Source organism: Nothoprocta perdicaria, unplaced genomic scaffold (assembly GCF_003342845.1).
Source record: "Nothoprocta perdicaria isolate Ctin4 unplaced genomic scaffold, notPer1 scaffold_387, whole genome shotgun sequence".
NCBI classification, from domain to species: domain Eukaryota; kingdom Metazoa; phylum Chordata; class Aves; order Tinamiformes; family Tinamidae; genus Nothoprocta; species Nothoprocta perdicaria.
In genome coordinates, this window is record NW_020455629.1 from 55,696 (window position 1) to 67,176 (window position 11,481).

General features: G+C 35.4%; 1 protein-coding gene across 1 annotated transcript in view; it reads left to right on the forward strand.

Moving 5' to 3' along the window:
• THBS2 (thrombospondin 2) overlaps positions 1-7,964 on the forward strand; it is a 28,359-nt gene extending 20,395 nt beyond the window's left edge. Inside the window, exons 16-21 of the mRNA XM_026044836.1 lie at positions 918-1,152; positions 2,630-2,857; positions 3,323-3,594; positions 4,503-4,600; positions 6,785-6,924; positions 7,590-7,964. Of these exons, the coding sequence (XP_025900621.1) occupies positions 918-1,152; positions 2,630-2,857; positions 3,323-3,594; positions 4,503-4,600; positions 6,785-6,924; positions 7,590-7,597 (981 nt within the window). The 3' untranslated portion in view covers positions 7,598-7,964. The remainder of the gene's footprint in view (positions 1-917; positions 1,153-2,629; positions 2,858-3,322; positions 3,595-4,502; positions 4,601-6,784; positions 6,925-7,589) is intronic.
• The last annotated feature ends 3,517 nt before the right edge of the window (positions 7,965-11,481 follow it).

Below are 11,481 nucleotides of genomic sequence, written 5' to 3' on the forward strand. Positions count from 1 at the left end.
AGMTGAATGTTCTGGGATTATAATAATACAGAGTTAATGAAATTTGCTTCATTGTAGGACTCAGTAGTATTACTGAGGTCAATAACAGTTGTTCATACCACTTGAAGGAAAAAAAACACACTTACTGGAGCAAAAAGATTTATATGAGCTGCACATATTACCCAGAACTGAATTGTTTTGAGATAATAAATTAATGTGAGAAATTATTTGGCTATTTGAACTGTATATAGTCATGCACGCTCATGAAATATTAATGATATATTCAAGGCAAGATGAACAACTGAGCAGTCTGTTTTATTAAGTAATTACATCAGAGTTGCAATCTTAATGTCTTGAAAGAATACTCCTTTGCCCATTTCAAATTCTGATATTGTTGCAGGAATTGCTCTCAGTGCCTGTAGGGCTGAAGCTTTTTATTGTTTATTCTCCCATCTCAGGTTGTCAGATCATTTTGTATCAAATGAAAGAGAAGTAGAATGATAATGCCTTTAGTTCTCTTGTACTCTTAAGATCTTTGAATGTTTTTCTCCCATGGCAAGTCTGTATATTCTCACAGCTACCTTTAATGTGCCTAGGTTTGTTGATCCATGTGCAGATATGTAAAGTMAAGCAAACAGTATTGTCCATGTAAGCACACTGTCCAGCTTGCAACATTCCCATGATATAGAGTTCATATGAGAATGAGAAAAATGAAGATCATGACCATTGACCTACTTTGGTRTATCTTTGGTACCAGTATAGCAACACAAGCAGCCATACTAATCCTGAAGTTTGGAATAATGTTTATGCTTTGAGGAAGGACAGATGCCATTGCTCCAGAGTTACTGAGGAGAAATGCTGAGAAAAAGTACTAGACTATCCCTATTTTTGCTTTAACTTTAAAAAAAATATATATTTTTTTCCTCTGCCTTTCTTAGACTGATGCAGATAATGACCTTGTTGGTGACCAGTGTGACAATAATGAGGATATAGATGAAGATGGTCACCAGAACAACCAGGATAACTGCCCTTACATCCCCAACGCTAACCAAGCTGACCATGACAAGGATGGTAAAGGGGATGCCTGTGATCCTGATGATGACAATGATGGTGTCCCTGATGACAGAGACAATTGTCGCCTCAGATACAACCCTGAGCAGGAGGACTCTGATGGTAAGTAGAGTAAGAACTTGAGTTAGTTCTTAGTATCCAATTCAGATTTTGGGGTATTCATATTTTTTTAAGAGCAAGATTTCAGCTCAAAGGGAGCTGGTTCTGACATGCTAGACATCATGGACATTGAGGGAATTGAACTATTTCTCCCTTGAATACCACTGTAACCTACCCATGGGTAATAGCCCCTATAAAGTAAGCATGTGAGCAATTTCTGTTCTGAGTTATAGACCTTATTGGGGTGATTCAATGGTTGGGTTGGTGAAATTAAAAACAGAGCTCAGTTCACACACAATAAAGTTGCATATACGTTTAGAAAGACCAAGTCCTGATTTCCTGGTAAAATAACTTTGCTGTAGGAAATGTTATCTYTCAGCCCAATAATAAAGTGGCAGTATCTTTGTACATGGAGTTTTTGGAATGGCTCCTTAATTTTAGGAATATCTCAAAACAAGGGTGGACCCCAAATGGGTAGTTCGTTAGAATCAGTCATCACCTGGATTTGCAAGTGTCTGCCTTTATGTGTAGTCCAAGTATTCACAAAAAAAAAAAAAAAAAAAAAAANAAAGGAAAGGAAAGGAAATTGAAGCAGTTGTAAAAAAGGAAGTTGAAGCACTGTAATCAGTGGCATGCCAACACAAAGCTTGAAGAAAGAGATAAATAAAGCTAAAAGATGTTCCCATGTTCCCATGTTCTTGAAGATGTGAATATTTAAAGATGCAGTCTTGGAGAGAGCTGTTAGATGTGACTGGGTAAATAAATGCTTCCTATTTTTCTGGAAATGGTGTTAATGTTGTCAGCAGCAGCTCAGTACTAAATGGAATGTCACCAGGCCTTTTAATCAAGAATTACATTCTCCTGTTGCTCAAGAATTACCTCTTTACTATTGCCAAAGAGAATAAAACTGGAAATTCACTTTTTTTCTCTTAGAGATAGAGATAGACATAGAGATAAAAGTCTTGAAGTTAAATATATTCAGTAGTATGTGGGGATTTAGTATTGCACAGGAGAGWTAAGATACTCAGCAATATTGCTTTAATTCATGTGCATTGCACCTATTTAAACCTTGTATCCACATCTGGGATAAATCAAACTTGAAATGTGGTATACACTTTAGTAAATTACATGGACATTTGCAACTTCCAAATCCCTCAATCTTGATTCTAAAGCAGTAGACTATGGGCTGGATTGATCATTGTCATAAACCAATCAGCAAGACAATTTTATTAAGAGTGATTTTGGCCCTGATTTAAGTCAGTGACTTCTGAGTTAGAATATACCCCCAGGCTTTACAGGCAATTTTTGAAAATGGATTTTCACRGAATAAAGCTTTATGTGGTATCATTTGGGCCTTTTTTGAGAAACAGAAAAATAACATACTCATATGCATCACATATTTCTTCCATTAATCAGAAAGTTATTAGGAAAGATCGATAAATTGCTAACAGCTATGTTTGTTTATGTATATTGCTGATAGGTGATGGCAGAGGTGACATTTGCAAAGATGACTTTGACAATGATAATGTCCCCGATATTTATGATGTATGCCCTGAAAATAATGCCATCAGTGAAACTGACTTCAGGAAGTTCCAGATGGTCCCCTTGGACCCCAAGGGTACAGCTCAGATTGATCCCAACTGGGTTATTCGCCACCAAGGCAAGGAACTGGTACAGACTGCGAACTCTGATCCTGGAATAGCTGTAGGTGAGTATCACATTTCAGCTAGCGTTTTTGAAAAAGTAACTAGTGATCTAGAGATTAAACGAAATAAAACAAAAAGATAAACACACCTTTTTGATGTTCTAAGTTTCACACTGACATATGTGGGCAGTGTATATGTCCACATTAAGAATAGCTCAGTGCGGTTTACCTTTATTTATCTTTATAACTTGTCATTGACTGTAACATGTAAAATATCCAGTCCAAGAACTTGACATAAATATGATGCCTTTTGTCTTCAGTGTCTCATGTAGGGATCTTATTTCTCTCTAGAAACCTCCAAAAGTTAGGTAGGCAATCATAATTACCTCTCTCTTACAGCTAGGGAAACTGAAAAAGATAGTTTATGACTCTTGGAAAAACTCAGAGAAAGTCAGTATCAGAACTGGGACTTATGGGCATGGGCAACCAGATTTGACTGAATGGTTTGTGTCTTTCATCTTCTCCTAGGTTATGATGAGTTCAGCTCTGTTGACTTCAGTGGCACATTCTATGTTAACACAGACCGTGATGATGACTATGCTGGCTTTGTGTTTGGCTACCAGTCCAGCAGTCGGTTTTATGTCTTGATGTGGAAGCAGGTGACTCAGACCTACTGGGAGGACAAACCCACCAGGGCATATGGCTATTCTGGTGTGTCACTCAAAGTAGTGAATTCAACAACTGGTGCTGGCGAACACTTGAGAAATGCTCTCTGGCACACAGGAAACACCCCTGGACAGGTGAGAGATTTTAAACGGGTGATGATGTGTSACAAAAGCTTCAGAAAGAAGAAGGGCATTTAGAAAGGAATTTTCTTTGATACCTCCAAATGATCAGTTAATCTTAAGTTGCCATATTATTTGTAATAATAGCAATTTTATTGTGTTTCAAATAAAATGTAATGTATGAAAATACATTACAAGGGATGATTTAGTGTGGTCTAAAGAAAAAGAGAGATATCTGCTCTCRATAAATCCTTTGGGACCTCTATATTGGAACTTAGAGTCCTTGAATACTCCAGCTTGTTTGAATTATACTTTGTTTAAAGTTCAGTTACCAATGACAGCAAAAGAAAAAGAAATGAAAAATAAAGAGAAAGTTTGCTGCTGTTCCAAGTAGGTCCCAGCCATGGGAGAAACTTGTGCTTGTTGGAAATCAAATTAGTGGRGCTTAACAGATAAATAGGAGTCCCACGCTTTGCAGATAGATCACTGCAGGAGCAAGAGCTTCACAGCATGTTCTTGTGTCAGTTTTAAAAGAATAAATTACAGACAATAACACTGGTGCAAGTTGCAGTCCCTTTCCTTCTGCTGAGCCACTCAAACAGATGAAGCATCAAATCTGGCAGTGTGGGTGAGTATGTGCATATAGGCAGGACTTCATAAAGGAAGTCAGAATAGACACTGAAATGGTCTTTACTGACTTCAAGTTTGAAACTACAAATTAATAACTGATAGCTAACTAAAGACAGGAATTTTGCTTTCGCTGGAAGTGAACATACTGTAAAAGTTATGCTGATGATACYATCAAATTCTTTTTAGTTTCACACTCTGCAACAAATAGCCTGTGGCCACAGATCAGTTACTACAGTSCACGTACAATTATGGTATGAGCTGTTCCTAATAAGTCATTCATATTTCTGCTGTAGGTGCGTACTTTGTGGCATGATCCCAAGAACATTGGTTGGAAAGATTATACTGCTTACAGGTGGCATTTGATTCATCGGCCTAAAACAGGCTTAATAAAGTAAGAAATGCTTCCATGCCTCTCTGATAGTAACGTAACTTTTGTCTCTGTTGATGTAACAATCATATTTTGGTTTGTAAATTCAGTTGATACTGATCCTTTCATGCTATTGGAGATATTTTGTTATCTTTAGTATGTCAAAAATAATAATAATTAGTTTCAGGTGTAYTTAATTTGGTTTTGGTTGTTCAATACTTATATCAACTAAATATTCTAAAACAAAAAAACAAACAAACAAAAAAACCCCAGCCTTTCTCAACAACTCTTCTCTAAAAGAACCAAGAATTCCTAAGCAGAACTGAAAAGCAAGATTGGAGCATGAGACTGCTCCCAGCCTCTGGAATTTGAATGAATGAAATTAATTAGAAACATCAGAATTGCCACAGGGAAGCAGGCCAACGGTCTGTCTAGTTCAGCATCCTGTCTCCAATAGTGGCTTATAGGAGATACTTTAAAAGTATCCAAAAATACATCTGTAAAGCACATAAAAAAGAGCTATGACATATTACTTTCCTTAGACTCAGCTGTTTATCTGATGTTCTTGAGAATGAGCATCAACTGTCCATGTCATTTCTATTTTGCACTAACTACTGTAGCTGAAAAGAGTGTTTTTAATGGAGCAGAGTCTGACCTTACTTCCCTGTGTTTGATTATGTTGTACTTTAGTATAAACAGGTTGGTTTCATTTGGCTATGTAAAGCAGCAAATAGATGATGGATAGATAGATAAAGTAAATTATTTGTCTTTTGGAAGGCAACAAAAAATACTTTTGCATATGTTGTCAGTCTTCATGTCAGTCACATTCAATCATATTACTGTTACTTTTATCTTCCTTTGAAAAATATAGTCATATGCAGAAAAAGGTTAATGCAATTGGCATCCCATTAGATCAAACTATCTTGATAAATCCTATGGTCTAGAGCATTAAACTCCTTCCTTCTATTGGACATGGTGATAGGAAATAAATAAAAATGTAAAGCTATATTTCTGATAAAATTGAAAATAGTATTTGTTCAGAAATAGGCAAATAATATTAACATGACTGGAGCTGGATAATTTTATTGTTGGGATGAATACTTTATCTCTCTTTCCATATGAATGGGGCTGTTAATTTTGAGAATTCATTTTAAATCCAATGAGATGAACATGAAAAATATGTCAGAGTTTTATCAGCTGTTCCTTTTTGCCTTACCTGAAACTGTAAACACCGGACTTCGTGCTTCTTTCAGAAAATGAAGCATGGCAGGTTTGAATTGCCTTTCTGCAGAAGTCAAAATCCGTCCCCAACCTTTGAGTTATAGGGAGCTGCTTTAGTGTGCTCCTCTTGTGAAGCCATTCTGCTTCATATAGGTAATGAAATACCAATTTGTGCAGGACTATAGTCCTGTCCTCCAAAGAGTCCTTTAGTCACTATCCAGTCACTTCACATTTGGCCCAAAGGCTGTTTGATGAGACTGAGAGTCTACAAGCCTTGACTCTCTCTCCTGTGAGAAATGGGAAAGCCAGTTTCAAGGATGGGAACCAATCTGGTAGAGAGGGAAAATGGAGGGGTTCCTTGGCCCCTAGGTGGTTGCCTGAGTAATCCATAAATTGGAAATGGAGGACTTCGTTATCTCTTGTTTGTGAGTCTAGCTGTTTGTGTCCAGATCCTCCTAGCTTTCATTAGACTCTTAAAATGTTTTAAATTGAAATTCACCATGTCTCCAATTAAATATTTTATTTCACCCTAAAGGAATAGTTCAGCCAGTTCTTTATGTTTGCTTTGCACCAAAAGATAGATAAATCAGTGATTCATGCGGCTGTAAAGATGATATTGTTAGGTGATGTGGCTAAATCTTGAGTTAACCTCTGAGTTCACAGGGACATGGGCTTATCAGTGAATGATAGTATATGACATAGTTCATTCCAGGAGACATGACTACTAAATAAAGAACTGGGAAATCTTTTGCAGATGGTGTGCATAAAATTACTTATGGAGCAGCTCCACTGCTTCTGATTAATGTGTTATGGCTGCCTGCCAGGTGGGCGTGAGATATAATTGAAGAGAGATCCTTACAATGTAGTTATTATCTGGTGCCTTACTGGAATCAAATTTGGAATTATTTCTTGGAAAGTCCTACCAGCCCTTAGCACTGGACACAATTATTCTTCTGTTATAAATTATATTTGTGTTCTTCTTTACAGAGTTTTAGTGTATGAAGGGAAACAAGTCATGGTGGATTCTGGACCAATCTATGATACAACCTTTGCTGGTGGACGATTAGGTCTTTTTGTCTTCTCTCAAGAGATGGTCTATTTCTCCGACCTCAAATACGAATGCAGAGGTTAGTTGTCTGAAAAATGCTGAGCTTTTGATACCTATATAGCAGGCACAGAATGTCGAAATGAAAAGTATCCTTTAGTTAGAGAAAGCAATTGGTAATACAGTATGTAGTAAACTTGGATTTGGTAAAATACCATGGATGCTTTTTGCCCCTGCAGTCATCTCAATTTTAATAATAAAAGACAGATGTTTAATAGTACCCACCTGCAAAAAATGAGATAGCATTCTAATTGTGTATCTTACTAAGACTTTTATATATTTATCTACTTCCCTTTGTAGTCTATTTCAGTTATGTCCTGTGGGCACACAGAGACTTCTGAATCACCCCCCTTTCAAAAGGCATAAAGGGGAGAGCTGATATTTTTAATGAGAATGTCTTTATAYCATGCATCCTCCAGAATGCTTTGAAATACAGGAAATGCTTTCCCAGATTTTCTTATATATGATTACACATATATATACAGACAGAGATATATACATATGTGTGTGTGTGTATCTATATATAATCTGCTTTTGTATAAACATGGTGACATTTGCAGACCAGGAAGCATTGTACTGCCTTCATTCTACTCTAGCCATCATGATAGAGTTATGTTCTAGTCTAAATGAATTTCAAATTAAATAAAGCAACCACAACAGTCAATATCTTTTTCTCATTTCTTTCAGATGCTTGAGCAGTGGGTGCTGCATTACCAGCAAAGTACTGTAGATGCTGTGTGCTCTGCAACCTAGACACCTCAGTGCGTCCTGGTACTCCCAGTTTCTATTTTTGTGTACCTCCTTATCTGTCCTCATGCTCCACTGACCAGGTACCTCCCTGCTGCCAGGAGTGCCTCAGCCATCGGTTTACCCAAGTGCCTTCTCACAGCCAAAAAGCCAGAACTAACGAAACTGAAAAGTGAGCATCTGACCCACCACTGAACCAAAAAAAAAAAAAAAAGAAAAAAGAAAACCCTAGATTGATACATTAGAACACTTTTGTGGAGTGAAAACCTAGCAAGACATGTTAGCTTATTTGTCTTTTTAAAGAGGAACATTTACATATAAAAATGTTCTTTCTCTTTTTATACATATGGAGAAGAAAAGGGGGYAATGATTATTATTCCCCATGTTCAAGTGAGAAGAAAAAGGTGTCTGAATAACCCTTTAGGCATATGGTTGACACTTCCTTGCTCTGACCAGGTACAGGGCTGGATTGAGAACAAAGCCTGCGATCTCTACAAAAAAAAAATTGGGCTGTGCATRTATGCATATATACTAACAAAGAAAAATCCTTTGGAGAGTAAAGTGAAAATCAATTAGAAAKATTTCTTGATCCAAAAAGATGTCCTTCAGCTGATGAGGATGTTTTTAATAACATTAAGATTAGAGTTGCTAGAAATGTCTAATTCACAACCATAAAACATTGTCTATTATCATGGACTTAGTTGGGTACTCTTTGGCTTGACTTAGAAACTCCCATGTGACAGGGAATTGATCAAGTTAAGCCTGCATGGCAATCACCACTGGCAGGATGACATTCATAAAATGATTTCCAATTGTTCCAGTTCCACCTTTTTTTTTTTTTTTTTTGCATTCCCTCATAATAAAAAATATTCCATGAATATGTGGAACCAGATGAACCTGAACCACTTTCCCATCTCTGCTGCAAAAAGCACTTTGACATCCTGAATCCTGATCTGGATTTTTGAAGAGGTGGCAATGCTACTATTACTTAATTTGGTAACATATGAATTTAAGGTTCCAATTATAAATATTTTGTTAATATTTATTATGATTATCACATTGATCTACTTGATAATTTATTTTAAAGCATGTCATATAATGCATTAGTAATATACATACAAATAAAGATATTCTGAAGAAGTTTCAAAAAGGATATTGCAGTATGTAGATATTGTCAAAGCATGGCATGCATTTAAACACATAGTTTCAAGGATTCATGCATGCATTAAATTTAAATGAATAAAAATAAGAATTTATAAGTGGAACCTTAATATATATCCAGTTACCCTAATTTTAATATTTTGTATTGTTACCTATGTCTGCTGTATATAGAATTTTTTAAAATAATGCTGAAGAGATACCATTTTTTTTCTAAACAAGTACAACAGTTATTCAGATATATAGTAGTATAAACACGTTTAACTTTTTTTATTTTAAGTTGTATGAGCTTTGTTCACAAAAAAATGGTGTAATTTTCTTCATAGATGGGTTTACTAATGGCATAATGCAGTAACTTTGCCGCCTTCTAGGGCACAGCGAGCTAAATGTCAAATGAACTTTTTATCCCTTGAAATAGATTTTGTTGCTTTATGCATTAGAAAGGAATCCTGTTTCTGGCTTTATTGCACATTTTATAATGTTCATATTATCAAATCTTTTTTATTTTTTTTTTCCAATTCCTTTTTATGAGATTTGAAAGTCTGTTTCAGTTTCTTCCTTTTGGTGTTTCAAATGTATCCCCAGGTTCGGAGAAGAAGGGAGGGTGACTTCATTAAATGTAATGATTGTAATGGCTGTGTAGGGTTTTTTGTTTTTTTCAGAGAGACATGATTGCGGGGATGAAGATGTTAATATTTAGACTGTATCATAATTTTCCTATTCTATGTAAATTATTTATGATGTTTTTTTTCCTTGCAAGTGTGTGTCTGTGTGTGTGTGTGTGTGTGTGTGTGAGAGAGAGAGAGAGAGAGAGAGAGAGAGAGAGAGAGAGAGATCAATGAAATTTCACTTTGTTTTGCCAAAGATTGTAAATAATTATTTATTTGTTTACATGGACGAATTCTATCATTTAACGTCCTGATTCATTTAGTCAGATCCTCATTTCTATATTTTAAGAACCTAATGATAGGAAATAAACTGTAAAAAGGTTTTATAAAAAAAAAAATCTCTTCACCTTTTTTATAGTTGTTTCATTGAAAAAAAAAAAGCCCCTTCTCCAAAGTCTTCAATTAAAGAAGCCTCTTGCCTTGCTATAAACCATTTAATTTCACTCAAACCAACAAATCTATTGGTTGGTTACAAATCATCTACTATTTTTTAAGGATGTAAAGAGTAGCTGTCCTAGTCTTACTGACAAAAGACATCATTCCACATGATTTATCAATCTATCTGGCACACTGTTCAAAGTTTTATTTATGTTGTTGTCATTGAGTAATTTGGTCCTTGTCTTTTTTGTTGGACTCATAAACACATTATCTGTATTGGTTCTTGGTCGATGTGTTTGAACAAATACAAGATACTATTCTGTAACTGTTTCTGCTGCGGGTCCCATTTAAGTCATTGAGTATGTTTATGTGAACAAGGATTTCCTTCCACATGAAAAAATTGAGGAAGGAGAGCTTAGTGAAAATTGCAACAGAATAAGATAAAAAAGAAAAAAAAACTTTGCATGATTTTTTTTTTCTTTTGCACATGAATAAGAACTGCTCCCATAGAGGGGATTTTGAACTTGATTAGTGAGAATAAGAATGTCCATTATACTAAAATGTTGATTTTGAGTCCTGAAATCAAACTATTATAAATTCACCTTCTTTCRCCTTTGGTTCCAGTGAGCGATGGAAATAAAAGATTGTTCTAATGGCTATCACAAATACTCCGAACATTATACAAGAAATTCATATACTGTTCAGTCTTTCAGATGGATCTTTAGAACCACTTTATTGAGTGGTAGCTCTGTTCCGCTCTGCCTCAAAAGCAGTAATGAAGAATAAACAAGATTTTGSTACCCCTGTTCCCAAAATTTCCATTTAAATTTATGGTTTGATGTCTTCAATAGTAAAGGTTTTGAAGGTGATGATTCAAATAAAGAAAAAAATTCTTTCATGACAATAGAACAAAACCCTGCAGAAAAGAACTATTCAAACGAATCTCCTGCCAACTAGTAAACCTGTATAAACAAGAGTATAGCACTAGTATAGGGCCTCTGTGAAAAACAAAGAAGGAACTTCCAAATCACTAGGAACTGCTGGAAATAAAATCATTCATAAAAAGCAGTAGCATTCTCTGACCTCTGTTCACAGTTCTAACTACAGATCAAGAMTATTTGGTTAATATTTTGGGGAAAATATATATACATTTAAAGATTTTTTGACCTCAATTCTTGCTTCCAGAGGAATATAGACATGGAAAAATAAGGCCTGAAGTTTCCTAGAGAGCTGCTTTTCTTACTATAGGAAGTAGTGAGTAGATCTGGCTTCTGATTCTGAAACTGGCTTTTGTGTGATCCTGGAAAGAGTTTTGAGGTTTTTTTTTTTTTTTTTTTTTTTTTTTTTCCAGTTCCCATCTTTTAATTTCTTTCCTTCATTTTCCTCCTCTTAGTTTTTCAGTAGCCCTGCTCTTGTAGATTTTTACTTCATTCATTTTTTTTTTTTTTTCCAGTTTCCTGAGTATCACACTTCTTGTCCATTTTTAAAATGTGTCTATCTCAGATAAGCCTCTGAATGCTGAGAAGTTAAGCTGAACTCCAACCTTTACAGATTTGTAAATCTTCATAATAACCTTTTTATGATGGTTGCTACTAGAAAGAAAGGAAAAAACATGCACAAAGGATTAT